This window comes from Salvelinus namaycush, chromosome 7 (genome assembly GCF_016432855.1).
Source record: "Salvelinus namaycush isolate Seneca chromosome 7, SaNama_1.0, whole genome shotgun sequence".
NCBI lineage: Eukaryota > Metazoa > Chordata > Actinopteri > Salmoniformes > Salmonidae > Salvelinus > Salvelinus namaycush.
In genome coordinates, this window is record NC_052313.1 from 4,214,944 (window position 1) to 4,234,227 (window position 19,284).

General features: G+C 41.5%; 3 protein-coding genes across 4 annotated transcripts in view; all 3 read left to right on the forward strand.

Annotated features, from left to right (window-relative positions):
• The window catches only part of LOC120050913 (nuclear receptor coactivator 2-like), a 178,398-nt gene extending 176,789 nt beyond the window's left edge, over positions 1–1,609 (forward strand). Inside the window, exon 23 of the mRNA XM_038997439.1 lies at positions 180–1,609. Within this exon, the coding sequence (XP_038853367.1) occupies positions 180–191 (12 nt within the window). The 3' untranslated portion in view covers positions 192–1,609. The remainder of the gene's footprint in view (positions 1–179) is intronic.
• On the forward strand, positions 245–5,456 carry LOC120050331. Its single transcript, XM_038996912.1, has 4 exons — positions 245–299; positions 651–718; positions 1,550–2,954; positions 2,988–5,456. The coding sequence occupies exons 1-4, from the start codon at positions 245–247 to the stop codon at positions 3,425–3,427; spliced, it is 1,968 nt and encodes a 655-aa protein (XP_038852840.1). The 3' UTR covers positions 3,428–5,456.
• Positions 5,457–8,992: 3,536 nt separating this feature from the next.
• LOC120050915 (PR domain zinc finger protein 14-like) lies at positions 8,993–18,299 on the forward strand. 2 transcript variants are annotated; one of them, XM_038997441.1, is made up of 9 exons: positions 8,993–9,440; positions 9,521–10,662; positions 11,177–11,230; positions 11,313–11,473; positions 13,037–13,307; positions 13,642–13,844; positions 16,203–16,304; positions 17,085–17,304; positions 17,495–18,299. In XM_038997441.1, the coding sequence occupies exons 2-9, from the start codon at positions 10,023–10,025 to the stop codon at positions 17,668–17,670; spliced, it is 1,827 nt and encodes a 608-aa protein (XP_038853369.1). In that variant the 5' UTR covers positions 8,993–9,440; positions 9,521–10,022; the 3' UTR covers positions 17,671–18,299. The 2 variants fall into 2 exon arrangements, with proteins under 2 accessions (XP_038853369.1, XP_038853368.1); XM_038997440.1 differs by having other exon boundaries at positions 8,993–9,360; positions 9,401–10,662.
• The last annotated feature ends 985 nt before the right edge of the window (positions 18,300–19,284 follow it).

Genomic DNA, 19,284 nt, shown 5'->3' on the forward strand with positions numbered 1-19,284 from the left:
CTTTGAAAGACAGGGTCCTGAAAAAGGGATGTTTCTTTTTTTGCTGAGTTTACAATGTAGATAAAGGTAAAAAATAAAGAAAAACTCTTGAATGTGAGTAGGTGTGTCAAACCTTTTGACTGGTAATGTATGTTAAATGTGTATCTGAAAGAACTCTCTTTGTCTTCCTCTGTTTACAGAAATACTGCTGACCCTGGTGGAGCGTGTAGCCAACCAGCACCTTAATGCTAACACCCAGGATCCAATGAGCTCGCTGGTTCATCTTCAACCACCCAACCAATCTACCAACGGCTCTTTGAGTGAACCTGGCAGTGCCCTGACCCAGCTCTGCCCAACCAAGCCTGACCTCTGACTTCACCCACCTGGCATAAAGTGTTCCTCACATCTATCCCTACTGGGGGGGGGGTCTCACCCAGGACCCAAGGAGAGTGGGGGGATGGAGGAAAGATTGGACTTTTTGACGTGTTCCAAATGGCACCCTGTTCCCTATATAGGGCCCTGGTTGAAAGGAAAGCAGTACACAGGGAAGAGGGAGGCAACCCTAAAACGCCTAACCCCTCCTTAAAGGAGAACCCATGAGCCAGCCTGTCTCTGTCCAGCTGCATTCACCGTAGTGTGACTTACTGTAGGCCCCTCCCCCTCTATTGTAGGTCCCTCCCCCTATGGGTTGATTGACTGTAGGCCCCTCCCCATCTGCCTGGAGGCCCACCCCCTCTGGGTAGGCCCTGTGGAGTCCCCCCCGCCTGGGTTGACTGACTGTACGCCCCTCCCCCCTCTAAGTTGGCCCCTCCCCCTCTGGGTTGACCTACTGTACGCCCCTTTAAGTTGGCCCCACCCCCCCTCTAAGTTGGTCCCTCCCCCTATGGGTTGACCTACTGTACGCCCCTCCCCCCTCTAAGTTGTCCCCTCCCCCCTCTAAGTTGTCCCCTCCCCCTCTGGTTTGACTGACTGAGTACTGGTGGCAGCGGTGGGATCCTCGTCAGATGAATGTATTCCTCTCTATGGACAGTGGCCATTTTGCAATCTGATCTCATCTCAAACAATTTATATATATATATATTTTTCCTGATCCCTCTGATGTTCTAGAACATTCCTCTCATGTTCCACAATGGCATCAAACTGACTCTCAACGTTTACTTTTTGGATTCTGGAGGACAGCGGAGGGAGCGGAGCAGCCAACTAATTTCAGCCATTTTTGCCTTTTCGCTCTTTGTTTTTGTTTTCCGGATGGTGATGATGATGATGATGATGATGACTACAGATGTGTAGGATAAAGACAAATGTTTTTTTTTTTTAAACACTGCAGATTATTGGTTTGGCTGAAATTATGCTTTGTATGATAATTAGACTAATTTAGTCAAGAGGTTTATAGTTTATTAAATTAAGTTTTATTTTTGTGTTTCAGATTTTTTTAAATTATCTTAGATGATTTCTTTATTATCGTAGCAAACAACAAGACTTTTTCTAATGTGGTGAAAGTGCGTAAAAAGAGGCACTTTGTGTCATTTTAAACTCGGCGGTTAAACTCTTTCTGTAAAGACTACTATAGTCTATCACATTGAAATATTACGGATTTGACTTTGGTTCAGTAGTTTCATCAGAGGTTGTTGAATTACATCATGTGGTTGAAGACAACAGAAACAGACAGATTGTACACACTGTACCAGTTAACAGACAGATTGTACACACTGTACCAGTTAACAGACAGATTGTACACACTGTACCAGTTAACAGACAGATTGTACACACTGTACCAGTTAACAGACAGATTGTACACACTGTACCAGTTAACAGACAGATTGTACACACTGTACCAGTTAACAGACAGATTGTACACACTGTACCAGTTAACAGACAGATTGTACACACTGTACCAGTTAACAGACAGATTGTACACACTGTACCAGTTAACAGACAGATTGTACATACTGTACCAGTTAACAGACAGATTGTACACACTGTACCAGTTAACAGACAGATTGTACACACTGTACCAGTTAACAGACAGATTGTACACACTGTACCAGTTAACAGACAGATTGTACACACTGTACCAGTTAACAGACAGATTGTACACACTGTACCAGTTAACAGACAGATTGTACACACTGTACCAGTTAACAGACAGATTGTACACACTGTACCAGTTAACAGACAGATTGTACACACTGTACCAGTTAACAGACAGATTGTACACACTGTACCAGTTAACAGACAGATTGTACACACTGTACCAGTTAACAGACAGATTGTACACACTGTACCAGTTAACAGACAGATTGTACACACTGTACCAGTTAACAGACAGATTGTACACACTGTACCAGTTAACAGACAGATTGTACACACTGTACCAGTTAACAGACAGATTGTACATACTCTACCAGTTATCAACAGACAGATTGTACACACTGTACCAGTTAACAGACAGATTGTACACACTGTACCAGTTAACAGACAGATTGTACACACTGTACCAGTTAACAGACAGATTGTACACACTGTACCAGTTAACAGACAGATTGTACACACTGTACCAGTTAACAGACAGATTGTACACACTGTACCAGTTAACAGACAGATTGTACATACTCTACCAGTTATCAACAGACAGATTGTACACACTGTACCAGTTAACAGACAGATTGTACACACTGTACCAGTTAACAGACAGATTGTACACACTGTACCAGTTAACAGACAGATTGTACACACTGTACCAGTTAACAGACAGATTGTACATACTGTACCAGTTAACAGACAGATTGTACACACTGTACCAGTTAACAGACAGATTGTACACACTGTACCAGTTAACAGACAGATTGTACATACTCTACCAGTTATCAACAGACAGATTGTACACACTGTACCAGTTAACAGACAGATTGTACACACTGTACCAGTTAACAGACAGATTGTACACACTGTACCAGTTAACAGACAGATTGTACATACTCTACCAGTTATCAACAGACAGATTGTACACACTGTACCAGTTAACAGACAGATTGTACACACTGTACCAGTTAACAGACAGATTGTACACACTGTACCAGTTAACAGACAGATTGTACACACTGTACCAGTTAACAGACAGATTGTACACACTGTACCAGTTAACAGACAGATTGTACACACTGTACCAGTTAACAGACAGATTGTACACACTGTACCAGTTAACAACAGACAGATTGTACATACTGTACCAGTTAACAGACAGATTGTACACACTGTACCAGTTAACAGACAGATTGTACACACTGTACCAGTTAACAGACAGATTGTACACACTGTACCAGTTAACAACAGACAGATTGTACATACTGTACCAGTTAACAGACAGATTGTACACACTGTACCAGTTAACAGACAGATTGTACATACTGTACCAGTTAAGACAGATTGTACACACTGTACCAGTTAACAACAGACAGATTGTACATACTGTACCAGTTAACAGACAGATTGTACACACTGTACCAGTTAAGACAGATTGTACACACTGTACCAGTTAACAACAGACAGATTGTACATACTGTACCAGTTAACAGACAGATTGTACACACTGTACCAGTTAACAGACAGATTGTACACACTGTACCAGTTAACAGACAGATTGTACACACTGTACCAGTTAACAACAGACAGATTGTACATACTGTACCAGTTAACAGACAGATTGTACACACTGTACCAGTTAACAGACAGATTGTACATACTGTACCAGTTAAGACAGATTGTACACACTGTACCAGTTAACAACAGACAGATTGTACATACTGTACCAGTTAACAGACAGATTGTACACACTGTACCAGTTAACAGACAGATTGTACACACTGTACCAGTTAACAGACAGATTGTACACACTGTACCAGTTAACAGACAGATTGTACACACTGTACCAGTTAACAGACAGATTGTACACACTGTACCAGTTAACAAGACAGATTTTCCTATTGATTTGGGCCTTTTCTCTTCTTTTGCCCTGTCTGGTCTTTATTGGCTGTAAAAGCAGAGCGGTGTTTTATGTGTTTGTTTGAGAAGAGGAGAGTCTGACCTTGTCAGAGTCGTTGATACGGTACAAGAGAGGAGCCTTCACCCAGGCTCTATTGCAGGGTGTAGGTAGGTAGGTATGCCTGGGGGGTGGGGGCTATGTATACAGTGTACAGATTATCGCTTGCTTCTCAGCCTTGAGCGTATAGCTAGCACCACAATAGAAAGCCAGGACAAACTGCTCTGGTCCGTCAGTGTGATGTACGTAAACAAGCAATAACAATTACTTCAGAATCTTACGTTTTGATTTTGTTTTGTTGTGCAGATTCTTTCCTGGAAACACATTGTTTGCTCTGCGGTCCGTCGGAAATTAAAACACTGCTAATTTTTTATTTCAGTTTATATATTTTTTTTTAAATCTCTCTCATCCAAATGATACGTTCATGGCAGAGGATGCAGCAGCAGTGTAGACGGGGAGGGAGTGTGGTGGTGAACCTTACTAACCCTCATGTTAACACACAGGGTGCATCCTAAATGGAACACCATGCCCTACATACTTTTAACCAGAGCCCTCTGGCATCATATTCCCTCGCCCCTGTAACGGGTATAGTGACATCATATTCCCTCGCCGCTGTAACGGGTATAATGACATCATATTCCCTCTCCCCTCTAGCAGGTATAATGACATCATATTCCCTCGCCCCTCTAGCAGGTATAATGACATCATATTCCCTCGCCCCTCTAGCAGGTATAATGTCATCATATTCCCTCGCCCCTCTAGCAGGCATAATGACATAATTTCCCCTCGCCCCTCTAGCAGGTATAATGACATCATATTCCCTCGCCCCTCTAACGGGTATAATGACATCATATTATGGTCACTGTAGATCCTTTGTTGCGTCACAGTCAGACCTCATAACTACATCTTTCCACCAATCCTGAAATGTTGCAGCCTGGTCCCCGTATGATTGTGTTCTTGCTTACTCCATTGTTGTCGTCGTCAACTCAACTTGGCATGACCATTAGTGACAAGGAGTTGGCATGATGGCACAAACAGACTGGTGCTCACGCTAGCAATGTTGACATTACTTATGATAATAAGCCAGACATTACTATGGAGGACAAGCCAAATATCCCATGCCGCGTAAATGGGGTTATGGATTCCACCAGCCTTTCGTTACATTGATGATGAAGGACAGAGGCGGACTTAGCTGTGTTTCATCAGTCTCAAATGAAACAGGCCCCCAAAACAGCTGAATCCACCCCTGCTGAAGAGGGTACAGGGTTTATTAGCAGCCCAGACAGTATGATAGTCCATCACCCTCAGAGAAACATGCAACGCCACCTCGTAGTGTGTGACTGTCTGTATGTGAGGAGAGATTGCAGTGTGTGTGTGTGTGTGTGTGTGTGTGTGTGTGTGTGTGTGTGTGTGTGTGTGTGTGTGTGTGTGTGTGTGTGTGTGTGTGTGTGTGTGTGTGTGTGAGACAAAGTGGAGTGTGTGTGAGAGACAAAGTGCAGTGTGTGTGTGTGTGTGTGTGTGTACAGCATTAAAAAAAAAGTGTATTTGATGTGGGATCTGAGATAAACTGAATGTATTGTCATGGCTGACCTCAGATCAGAATAGACTGGAAAAGCTGCGATTCAGATGACACCCTTTTTCCTTATATCGAGCCCTATGGGCATTGGTCAAAAGTAGTGCACTACATATGGAATAGGATCCCATTGGGGATACAAGCCCACTACTGTGGGAAGCTGTAAAAAAAAAATACTATTCTCAGTGGATTGTTAGTTCTGGAACTCCCCAAACCTGAAGTTACTCATAAGACCTGGTCTGAGAACAGTTTTTAGGTGTTCTTTTATTTCCCTTATTGTTAACAGTTTGGGTCAGGAGGGAGAAAGCTGATCACAGATCAGGGTCCGTATTCATAAATCCAGATCGGTTTAGCCTTTTATATTATAATGAAAAGACAGGTGAGGGGGAGGGGGGGGGGGGGGGGGGGGGGACCTGATCTGAGATCAACACTCCTTCTCTCAGATGATTTCTGAATACTGTACTTTGGGCTAGCAGTCCCTTTTGAACACTGAGGTACAGTAACACTTTCTCTGTATGAGGCATACGGGTCCTAGTATTCAGTAACTCTTATGTATAGTTCTATGTTATGGGCCCTGTCTCAGAATTTAAACGCTGTATTTCCTCTGTTTTGCTGTACGATCGATTGATTGATTGATCACGATTTGTCGATGTATCACTGTCGATCACAGTTTTTTGATAAAAGCTGGATGTCATTGCTGAGAATTGACTTACATTTTTTTAAAGAATAGCCAATTCTAAAGAAATCCCTCTTAGCACCACCCCTCTGCCAAGTTCCAAAGATTGTTAAGATTTTGAAATGAATATAAGCCATGAGGTAATGTTTTTTTTTAAAAAGCATTTATATCAGGACTTGGAGCAAAACAACCTTTTTTTGCCCCTCAAAAAAAATATCATACAGGCAGTGAATATAAATCAATTTACAACAAAATAATTCCTCTCTATACCTTTCCTCTGGGAGATTTTTTTTTTCAATGCCCTGTTTTTGTATTGTCTGCCAGTTTTCTTAGAGCTAAAATGCAAGAACCCTTGAAATGCTAAAAAAAAAAAAACTAGCATATTGCCTTAGATTGTCTGTTCTCCTTGTATATTTTAAAGCTATCTGTATCATATTTGTATTGTGAATATGTACATTATTGAATGGGGGGGGGGGGGGGGGGGCATCATTCATCAACACATCTCAGTTGCTGAGACAAGCAGTCTCTCTCTTTCTTATCTGTGATTGGTTGAAGGCTGTATTATTTGTATAATTTCATACCCCTCCTCTCCCCCAACTGTTGTCAGTCTGCTATATGGAAGAAGAAAAAAAAGATGATGCAATGGGATATTGAAGCAATATGTAATATATTCTATGAACTTTCTGGAGAAAGAAAGTTTACAGTGTTGCGCGCTGCTCTGAGATGTATTTCCCAGCTGTGTTGTTCACAAGAAACATCGCACTGTTTGTTCGCTCGTTCCACCCGTCACTCACGCGTCAACGTTTGTAATCTTTAGTGTTGAGCATTTTATGCAAAAGTTAGATATGCCGGCAGAAGTTTAAACACAGTTATATGCAAGTTGTCAACTAATAAGGCTTCGCTGATGCTATTTGCAATTTTGATGTTGAATAATACCATTGTAAATAAAGAATTGTTACTGCAACATTTGAATCTAGTTCCGCTATATTATTGAATCGTGTTTTTATAGATACTGCACTGTTTGAGGGGAGAGTTTGCAAGAAAGCGCTTCGTTGTCTTACCGTGTAGCCTACAGTATGACATGCTCTGTGTGTATAACAAATACACTTTTAATACGATTGTGTTTTGTGTTTAGATGCCAAAAGAAGGATGATCCTGAAAGTGGAGATATTATTCAAATTGATGTAATTGAAAGCTAATTGCGTTGAGTGTTTGTCACGTACTTTGCAAGTTGTTGAACGCATGCGTTAGATTGGACGATTATTTGGACGATGCGTTTAGATTGGACGATGCGTTAGTACAGCTGCGATGCGACTCAGTACTGTGAGTAACTGGGACACGGGGAAGGAATGAAGTGTGACTGGGATGGGTGCTAGTGGTGCTAACGTTATTTAACCGTTTAACAAATCAACACACATCTGTTTCCATATTGCCCTGTTTGAATTGTTCGTTTTATCAGCTCTTGCGTGATGCTGTTTTGTAAATGAATGAGGATTAAATTATTAATGGTTCTAACATTAGATTTGTTCGTTTTGTACTTCAAACACTTACAGATTTATTTTCCAGTGGCATAATAACAGCAATTTACGGTCACTTTTATTTAAATTAAATATTTCGGAATGATTACAAGCAAGCAACATAATCAAATATTAGGCTACATAGGATTTCAGCATACACCTTTTTATTTTTAGAAAACAAATGTTTTATAGGCTGCTTCGTTACAATCATCATTATCTTAATTAACCATCCCCATCTAAATTTATCGAAAAGAAGTAATGAGGGGACATAAATCGAGTTGACATTCGATTTTAAATGAGTTGTTTCTCTCAATAGGGTTTGGGATAACTGTAGCCTTACCAATGGGCCTACCAGAATATTGGTTTTGGGACACGTTTATTTTAAACATTTTCGATGACGCCAATAAGGCGGTATTGTGTTCGTGCGCGTGGGGGGGGGTTGTAATGTAAAAAAAGGTGGAATCCTCCCGGGGTTTGAGACGCAAGCAGGGTGACCATAGCTACTCTCTGACCAATAGCAGGAGTGCAGCATCTCGAGACCTTTTTATGAGTCCGGTACCATGAACCGTTCTGTATACAGCGTTCAGTTCAGTAGATACACCGGAACAACAAAGAGACACGGAGGGTATCCTACCTGCTCCTGTCTCTCCTCTACGTTACCCTCATAGGATTCTATCAGCAAGATAAAGCGGCACACACTTGTAGCCAAATATTCGTGTTTTTGTCTTTGGACAACAACAACAAAAAATCTTTAAATTGGGAACTTCAGATTTATAAATAATCTCCTTTGAGGTAAGTCAGATTTTAAAATGGATCCTTCGCAAAAAAAATGTAACTGCTTTAAAATATGACTATATTGCTATGTGTAAAATCGCTTTTGACCTATGTAATTAGGCAACATTTTAAATAATTTCTCATCACTTTCCTTCACTATTTCTATAGGCAATTTGATGCAGAAATGATCCATTTATCTTATTTATCTCTTATAACCGGTTGTTAATAGCCATTGAACCGGTCTCGCCCTAATGCTTTTTAAAGGAGTTGTGACTTGCGATAGCTTCATTAATGTTGACCTCTACCGCTGACCTGGTGTTCTTTAATTTGGGTGTCATGACCCTGATTTGTCTCAGTTACTGCTGGCTACCACCCACCCACTACCCGCCCTGTGACGGGGGGGGGGGGGGGGGGGGGGGGCACGGCCCCTACAACTCATACTACTCGTTTACAGGGATGCACAGTCCAGCATCAATTTAAAGTAGTTTACTCTGCAGACTCAGGCACCAAATTAAAGATATTGACGAACGTCAACTGGGTGTTTTGCGAACTGGAAAAAATGCCCAAACGGCTGTTTGTTTATAGTTATTGTAGATTGTAAGTGCTGTGAACGCAGTAAGTTTGGTTTAAAAAAAAAAAATCAGTGCTCTCAAATTTAGGAATACGTTAAGTGACGAAAAATACGTGTATGACTTTTAATATAATTAGTTTTAAGATTTTGGAACTATCCGTTCCTGCAGAAATTCGATCTTGTTAAATTGCTGTAGCCATATAATATTTCTATTCGGCTAATAGCGAATAGGTGAAATACGATGTTGTATTATTCTAATAGCCAATAATAGGTGAAATACGATGTTGTATTATTCTAATAGCCAATAATAGGTGAAATACGATGTTGTATTATTCTAATAGCCAATAATAGGTGAAATACGATGTTGTATTATTCTAATAGCCAATAATAGGTGAAAGCAAATTAAGATATTTTCATATTGTGCGATAATTGAAATTACAACCTTGTCCTTTCGTTAATTGACATTAATATTATGATTCAGGCTTATAGCAATGTTGGCATTTCGTTCAGCAGTCCTGTGATTGGACAGAAATACATTGATGACTTAAAAAAATTAATAACTAACCAACAATTAATTGTATTCTCTTAAATGTATTTTGAGCGGAAGTAGGCCTTTAAAAAGCATGCATAATTTGTTCGTTACCAAATTCCATTATTGTAGCCTAATTTATTTAATTATGTTCCCTATTTGAAATTGCTTTATTAGTCTTCAAATAATCATCTAGAAAATAAACTTGAGAGATAAAACTTAAATTGAGAAAAATATTTAAGGTAATTGCTGGAAATAAAGTTAAAATCTCTCCACCTCCATCTCTCTCCAGGCCGAATCGCTACAACGTCGACTATTCCTATTCAAATCATCACAGATTGGCTCTGCGCCCCCGCCTGCTGTGATGTCTCTATCCAGCATCCCCACCGTGAAGGACAAGCCGTTCCACTCCAACCCCCTCAAAAGCAAGCCTGTCCGGGGTTCGGGTTACTACGCTGCCCCGCTACCGGGAGCCCACCACTACATGGACATCTTCAGGAGCTCTCAGCATCTCCTTCACCCGCTCAAGTCTCTGGGACGGCTAGTTACCGACACCCAGGCAGTCATGCCGTTCAACTTCACCACCGGAACACCCTCGTTCTTCGGCAACGGCGGCCACCAAGCCACCGCCGTTAACGTTCTTCACGAGCAGATCTTTAACGTGTCGCACATCCCGTACTTCAACCGGATGATGCCGGGAGTGGGACACACGATTTACTCCAAGCACGAGGAACTGGCAGCGGTGGTGACCGAGCACGCCACCGGCCCGTTATCTGTAGGCCTATCAGACTTCAGCAGTCCCGCCTCGAACAAGAGGTCCTCCGCTCCCTCACCGTCTAAAGAAAGTTTATTCCACCTCAGGGGAACCGAACTATCACCGGAGAAAACGCGCACTTATAGTTTCAGCGAGGACGACCTTTTCATGGTGCTGTATGGATATTCCCGGAGCCAGGAGCAGAATTCCGGCCAAGCCATCTCCGGAGTAGCCCTGCTTGGGAACTCAGGTAGACAGATACAGCCTTTTGAAATGATGGCGAAACTACAAAAGTTAATTTCCTTCAAGGAAAATGTGTGTGCTAGCTTCAGCTGTCCAAAAGTATGTTCGGAAGAAGTTTACATTGTTAGATGCGGGGCGGTTGGTGGCCTAGTGGTTTGACCATTGGGCCAGTAAACGAAAGGTTGCTGGATCGAATCCCCGAGCTGACAAGGTAAAAATCTGTCGTTCTGCCTCTGAACAAGGCAGTTCCCCGGTAGGCAGTTATTAAGAATGTTTTCTTAACTGACTTGTCTAGTTAAATAAATGTTAAATAAAAACTAAAAAAAGATGCAACAACCACTTGGGGCTGGATAATTAATCAGTATTTCTAGCTGGGACTTTATGGTTTACCTATATCATGAAACCAAACTGTCAATTCCAGGAGGCTTCATCTAGGTCTGAGAAACCAGCTCATATTGTCAGCCGTCTGTGTTTGATTTGTAATGTTCACCATTGATGACCAGCAACATTCTCTTCAACAGTTTGCAACAGCGAACAACTCACCTTGGAAACTGAGGCGCTTGGACTTCCAGAAGGTAATCTCTCTCTCGCTATCGCCCGTTCTGTGAACTTGTAAAAGGGTGTTAAGTTTAACGTGTTTTTAAATGTCACTTACAGGGTTATCTATCCACCAGACAAGTTACGGCAGTTTGTCCCACTACGGAGTTTACGCAGAGAAGAGCGCCATCACCAAGGGAACCCGGTTCGGCCCATTTCAGGGGAAACTGGTCAATACCAGCGAGATCAAAACATACGACGACAACACGCTGATGTGGGAGGTCAGTTATTATATGATGTTTATTTTGTGTGTGTTATTTATCGTCAGATAAACGTTTTAAAAAACCTTTTGTGTTTTATGTTGTCCATTAACCAGCTGTGCGTAATAGTAAACTCGTGCGTAAATGTGGGCCTAAACGGAGATGCTTGATTTCCAATTAAATCACCCCCTGTGCAGTTAAACAATTTGTAGCCACATCAACTTCTGTGCCGTATAATAGTCATATGCGCTCTTAGGGAAAGAAAATGTTCTTTGGAGTTCTAATATCGAACATGTTGCTTCTTTGGACGAAATGAAAGAACCCTTTACTAAAAAAGGTTAGGCCTATATAGGACCTTGAGAGTTCTATCCCTACCCAGAGTGCAATGTGGATTTGAGCAAACAACAGCTAACAGAAAGCGACCACAGTCACATCACGGTGACTGTCAGCTAACTAGCTCCCTTTTCATTTGGTTTGAGCTGTTTTGCATTTGACATTTATATCCATATTAATGATGCTGCTGGTATGATTTCGCCAGGTTAGAAAAAATGACTAACTGACGACGTCCGACAGGTTACCTCTCTATGGCAGAGGGGAGATCGAATTCACATGTTACAACATTGTTGCCGAGGTCGGAGCGGCAAACAGCAAGGTTCATACCTCATGCTGTTGCTAACTAAATGCTAGCAAGAGGAAATAATATATTTAACGAAAGTTAAAAAAACTCTTAGATTAAAAACAAAAAAACGGTTCTATATAAAAACCTTTGGTCAATTCAAAATGTAACTGCCATTCAAGCATGAACCTGCAAGAGAACAGTGATTGAACTTGCAAAAAGCCTACCAGTAAGTCAACAACAAGCCGTACTGTACTGGTCCATAAAGAAGTCAGCCAGACTTGTTACCAGGATTGTCATGGGCCCTCAATCAAACAAACAAATACGTCCCGGTCCACCAGTACATATTTCCCAACTATGTTGGTATGTAATGACAACAACATCTAAAAAACTATGCAGGTGCAGGTGTTCTATGCAGGTGTTCATTATTTCATTGTTTATTATATTATATTCTTAGCTATACATATTTAAATGTATTAGTAGTAGCCATAATTCATAAATGGCAACATACAGGGTTCTATATAAAAATCAAATCAAATGTATTTATAAAGCCCTTCGTACATCAGCTGATATCACAAAGTGCTGTACAGAAACCCAGCCTAAACAGCAAGCAATGCAGGTGTAGAAGCAATTTTGGTTCCGTGATGAATCATCCTTGGGGTTCTGATCAAAGAACCCTGTGGTGAAAGGGTTCTATATAGGTGTTCCATATATAGAACCCTGTGGTGAAAGGGTTCTATATAGGTGTTCCATATATAGAACCCTGTGGTGAAAGGGTTCTATATAGGTGTTCCATATATAGAACCCTGTGGTGAAAGGGTTCTATATAGGTGTTCCATATATAGAACCCTGTGGTGAAAGGGTTCTATATAGGTGTTCCATATAGGAAGCAAGCGATTAGAACCATTTTTTGTTCTATACGGGGGGGGGAATTCTAAGAGTGTAACAACAACATGTCGTTGATCCAGGTGTTCAAGAACGGCGGGTTGAGTCACTTTGTTGACGGCCGAGGCTCGTCCGGTAACTGGATGTCCCTAGTGAAGTGCGCACGCTTCCCAGAAGAGCAGAACTTGATCGCGGTACAGAGTAAAGGACAGATCTTCTACGAGGCCTGTAAGGAGGTCCAGCCGGGTCAGGAGCTACTGGTCTGGTACGGGGACTGCTATGTTCAGTTCCTGGGGATTCCTCTCACTCTGAAGGACTCGCCGGAGGAGGGAAATACCATGATTCCACATGAAGGTAAGGACAGTTCATAAAGAATATAATTATTTTATTTTTCCCAGTGGGAACTTCATTTGTGGGTGGCATATATGGCCCGTTATTCATGCATACCTATTTGCATGTTTAATATATTCATATACACTCTACTGGGGCCTCATTACGTTCTCTGATATAAACTGGGTGGTTCGAGCCCTGAATGCTGATTGGCTGACAGCCGTGGTATATCAGCCCGTATACCACGTGTATGATTTTGCTTAATTCTATTCTATAAGTGTATCAAATGTGTTTATTTCTAGAAACAACGACGCCACTACGATTTACCAAGGCATTCCCTGATGTTTTCCTATTTCAGATTCTGGAGAGGGTTTTAAGTGTGATCGGTGTGGCAAAGTGTTCGCCTATCAATACTACAGAGACAAGCATCTGAAGTATACGCGCTGCGTGGACCAGGGCGACCGGAAGTTCCCGTGCCACCTCTGCAACAGGTCGTTTGAGAAGAGAGACCGATTGAGGATCCATATACTACACGTCCACGAGAAACACCGACCACATAAGGTATACAGAGCCTTCAGAAAGTATTCATACCCTTTGATTTATTCTACATTCTATTGTGTTACAGCCTGAATTCAAAATGGATTCAATTGTTTGTTTTTTCTCACCCATCTACACACAATAACCAATAATGACTAAGTGGACACACTTTTTTTTATGTTTGCAAATGTATTGAAATACAGAAATACATAATTTCCATGTACGTAAGTATTCACACCCCTTTGCTATGACAGTCCAAATTGAGCTCAGGTGCATCCAATTTCCTTCGATCATCCTTGAGATGCCACTATAACATGATTGGAGTCCACCTATGGCCAATTAAATTGTTTGGACATAATTTAGAAACATACCTGTCTATCTAAGGTCCTACAGTTGACTGAGCATGTCAGAGCAGGAACTAAACCATGAAGCCCAGGGAACTGTCTGTAGATCTCTGAGATAGAACTGTGATGAGGCATATATCTGGGGGAAGGGTATAAAATAATTTCTAGAGTGTTGAAAGTTTCCAAGAGCATCATTGGGAAATGGAACAAATATGGAACTACCCAGACTCTGCCTAGAGAGCTGGCCGTCCGAGCAGACTGAGCAACCGGGCAAGAAGGACCTTGGTCAGGCAGGGGACAAAGAACCCAATGACCACTCTGACAGAACTACAGAGTTCCCTTGGTGGAGATGGGAGAACATGCCAGAAGGACAACAATCTCTACAGCGCTGCACCAATCTGGGCTTTATGGGCGAGTGGCCAGTCGGAAGCCACTCCTGAGAAAAAGGCACATGACAGCACGCCTGGAGTTTGTAAAAAAATCCACATGAATGAAAGATTCTGTGGTCTGATGAGACAAAAATGTAACTCTTTGGCCTGAATGGAAAGCACTTTATCTGGAGAAAACCAGGCACAGCTCATCACCCGACTAACACCCTCCCTACCGTGAAGCATGGTGGTGGCTGCCTTATGCTATGGGGATACTTTTCAGCAGCAGGGACTGGGAGACTGGTAAGGATAGAGGGAACAATGAATGGAGCAAATCCTTGACGAGAACCTGCTTCAGAGTGCAAATGACCTTAGACTGGGGCGACCTTAGACTGGGGCGACCTTAGACTGGGGCGACCTTAGACTGGGGCGACCTTAGACTGGGGTGAAGATTTATGTTCCAACCCCAATCACACAGCCAAAGCAACGCTGGAATGGCTTCAGAGCAACAATGTGAAAGTCCTTGAATGGCTGCAGCAAAAGTCTAGACTGGGAATCCCATTGAAAATCTGTGGAAAGACTTGAAGATTGCTGTTCACCACCGCTCTCCATTTAACTTAACAGAGCTCGAAAAAAATCTGCAAGGAAGAATGGGAGAAAATCCTCAAATCCAGATGACTCAAAGCTGATACAGACATCCCCAAGATGACTCAAAGCTGATACAGACATACCCAAGACGACTCAAAGCTGAAACAGACATACCCAGGACGACTCAAAGCTGATACAGACATACCCAAGACGACTCAAAGCTGATACAGACATACCCAAGACGACTCAAAGCTGATACAGACATACCCAAGACGACTCAAAGCTGATACAGACATACCCAAGACGACTCAAAGCTGATACAGACATACCCAAGACGACTCAAAGCTGATACAGACATACCCAAGACGACTCAAAGCTGATACAGACATACCCAAGACGACTCAAAGCTGATACAGACATACCCAAGACGACTCAAAGCCGATACAGACATACCCAAGACGACTCAAAGCTGATACAGACATACCCAAGACGACTCAAAGCCGATACAGACATACCCAAGACGACTCAAAGCTGATACAGACATACCCAAGACGACTCAAAGCTGATACAGACATATCCAAGACGACTCAAAGCTGATACAGACATATCCAAGACGACTCAAAGCTGTAATCACCACCGAAGGTGTTTCTACAAAGTATTGACTCAGCGGTGTGAATACTTATGTAAATGAGATATTTCTGTATTTAAGTTTCAATAAATTAGCAACATTTTCGAAAAACATGTTTTCACTTTGTCATTATGGGGTATTATGGGTGAGAGAGAAAAATATATACTTAATTGATTTTGAATTCAGGCTGTAATACAATACAATTTGGAATAAGTCAAGGGGTCTGAAGTATACTTTTCTCTTACATTCTAGAAGCCCCTAAGTTATTTTTCTATTTTTTTTTTTTACCTCTCCTGCACATCTTGTGTCTTTGTTTCTCACCATCTTTGTTTTTTTAAATGTTCTTTGTGTGTCAAAAGATGATAATAATCTATAAGTGAAGGGTACTGTAGTCTTTCCTTACCCCCCCCCTCCCCATTTCATCATCCTTAATTCCTCTCCTCTTCCTTTCTAGTGCTCAGTGTGCGGAAAGAGTTTCTCTCAGTCTTCCAGTCTCAACAAACACATGCGCGTGCACTCTGGAGAGCGCCCTTACAAGTGCGTGTACTGTAACAAGGTAAGCATGGAAGAGAGTGTGTGTACCGTAACTCGGTAAGCATGGAAGAGAGAGTGTGTGTGTGCCGTAACACGGTAAGCATGGAAGAGAGAGAGAGTGTGTGTGTGTGTGTGTGTGTGTGTGTGTGTGTGTGTGTGTGTGTGTGTGTGTGTGTGTGTGTGTGTACTGTAACAAGGTAAGCTTGGAAGAGAGTGTGTACAATCCACGGTGGGCGTGTGAGGTCAGACCCCGATGGAGTTCGAGCTCACCATTTTAGAAGCTTCCCCCCCATTTTAAATGGTGCATTTTGGCGTGAGCCTCCTCGTTATGGTCTCCTCGTGCAGCCTGCAGGCACGCTCCACCGAGACACTTCCATGGTGATTAGCGCCAGATGTACACCCACCCTGTTGTTCCTCCCTCTCCCCGAGATTACACTCTGAATTTACGGCTCTCAAAGGAACAGACGTTTTCTTTGTTGTTTTGTAGGATATGAGATCCTCCTCTTCGGTTTTTATGTAGGCCTAGCCTACTTAAATCATGTTGTTTAACCCCAAAAACCCTGTTTAACAATGTTATCTACTTGCTAGGTTTTTAAAAATCTCCAAATGATAAGGTAGCCTGTTTTGAAATCGAATTGACTCAAATGTCAGGCCTGGGTACCATTTTGTATTTATTGCCATGAAAAGTCTGTCGCGTTGTTGAAAGTAGACAAAGTCAGTTACCTAAATATTATCAGAACTACTGAGTGCATTTTCTCTAGTTCTACGAGTGTCACTCCAACGTCTATGTTCTCTACTCTAGGCCTTTACTGCCTCCAGCATTTTGCGCACGCACATCCGCCAGCACTCCGGAGAGCGGCCCTTCAAGTGTAAACACTGCGGGAAAGCCTTCGCTTCGCACGCCGCGCACGACAGTCACGTCAGGCGCACCCACGCCAAGGATAAACCCTACCCGTGCGACGTGTGTAGAAGCACCTTTCAAGAAGCGACAGAACTCAAGAACCACATGAAGAGTCACACAAGTAAGATTTGATTGTCACTAAATAGCCTACTGAAGGAATAGGACACGTTTGTACCAAGGTCTAGGCCTATGTCTTGAATGCAAAACCAAAAAAACAGGATAAATACAGAAATATATGGCTGTACTTATGTGTTGATTAATTACCTAATATGGATGTTCATTGTAAAAAAACATTTTTAAATGATTGACAGAAAGACCCCTCTCAGAAAGCGCAGTTCACCCTACCGTCTCAGTAAACGGATCTTTGGACGATACACCAACGATGCTTTCAGTCACCAAGGACTGCAGGACGCAAAGACTGACGGAGGAGAACTTCTCGTACACAGGACTGGCGGTTCTGAACCCAGAATATCGACCCTGGAACTAAAACAATTCCATAGAATTAGAATGTGGCATTCTAGAATGTACCGAAGAAGTTTCGATTAGAGCTCAAAATCGTTGCTAGGACACTTCCAAAAGCATTTTTTTTTTTAAAGATAATAACTATTGGAAATATATTTAATACCACAACTTGACTGTATTGTATGACACACTGTAAATAACTTTTTTTGTCAAATGTATTTATTTATTTGAATCTGTTTTGATGTAATGAGAACGTATTTTTTTTCTGTCTAAAATGTTTTGTTATTTGTGTTATTTGGTTAATTATTGGTGTTGATCAATGTAATAATGCAAGATTTTAACGAAATGTTACATAAAAACATGTATTAACGTTCGTGAGCACAATTTCTTATAGTTCAGCATTAAAATCGGCTTGTATTATTATTTGAAAATGCTGTGTACAAGTTTTTCATTTATACATGCATACCCAGATTTGTATTAATTTAAACATGTTAATTTATCGGCATACAATGTTTATACTACCTCTAAATCCATCCTATTTCGGTCTTTCATGGCTAACTGTGCTTTTCCTGACGGTCTGTTTCTTGTCTCGTGTGTATCTGTGTTTAACTGTTTAAAAGCATCGGCTTTCTAATAAATATCAATTAAATAATAGCATGAAAATCAGCTTTGGTTAGTTTGTTTGTAACGATAAAGCCTTTACATATATTACACAAACAGTATTAGGATCGAGAAAGGACAACTGATGTTGATTTTACAATGTAATTGGCCTCTAACATATTTCGGGGACATATTTAATTAATTTCACATATTAGTGAAAATCGAAAATATTGAAACACAATTAGATAAAATTCTGGTTACACTACATTTATGCTTTTCGTTTGAAAACAAGACCCTTCCCTTGTATTTGATAAGGCTACTTATAGAGTTGAATAACTAACTGCCTGATGCATTTTCGATTCCCAGAAGAGTACAACAATAACATATATAATCAATGTATTTTTTAATTTATAAAAAATGTAACCTTTATTTAACTAGGCATGTCAGTTAACAACAAATTCGTATTTACAATGACGGCCTACCCCGGCCAAACCTGGACCAATTGTGCGCCGCCCTATGGGACTCCCAATGACGGCCGGATGTGATACAGCCTGGATTCGAACCAGGGTCTGTAGTGACGCCTCTTGCCCTGCGATGCAGTGCCTTAGACGGCTGTGCCACTCGGGAGCCAATTGACGGTTATAACGTTTTAGATTTAACATTGACATATTTTGTTCAGACTTAATTTCATGATCAGTAAAATCGTTTTAGAGACTGTTCTACCAGGTAAGTCAGAGTTGCGACGTTTGAATATAACGGGCTATAATGCAGATATCGACGATCTTAATGTATCACATATTAGAAGGATTCTTGTTGAATTTAACTAGAAGCTCATAAATTATTTTCTTCCGCTGTCATTGTAGAATGGAGGCTTCAGTTCCACCTGAATGGTCTCAGTGGGGACCTCACACCCATAAAGTGTGTGCGTGTGTGTGTGTGTGTGTGTGTGTGAGCCAAGCGTTCTCTTTTCAGACAGCAAGGAGGAACATAGTGTATGTGTGATGGGTAGGGGGGAAGGATCCTTCACTCCTGGCAGTGG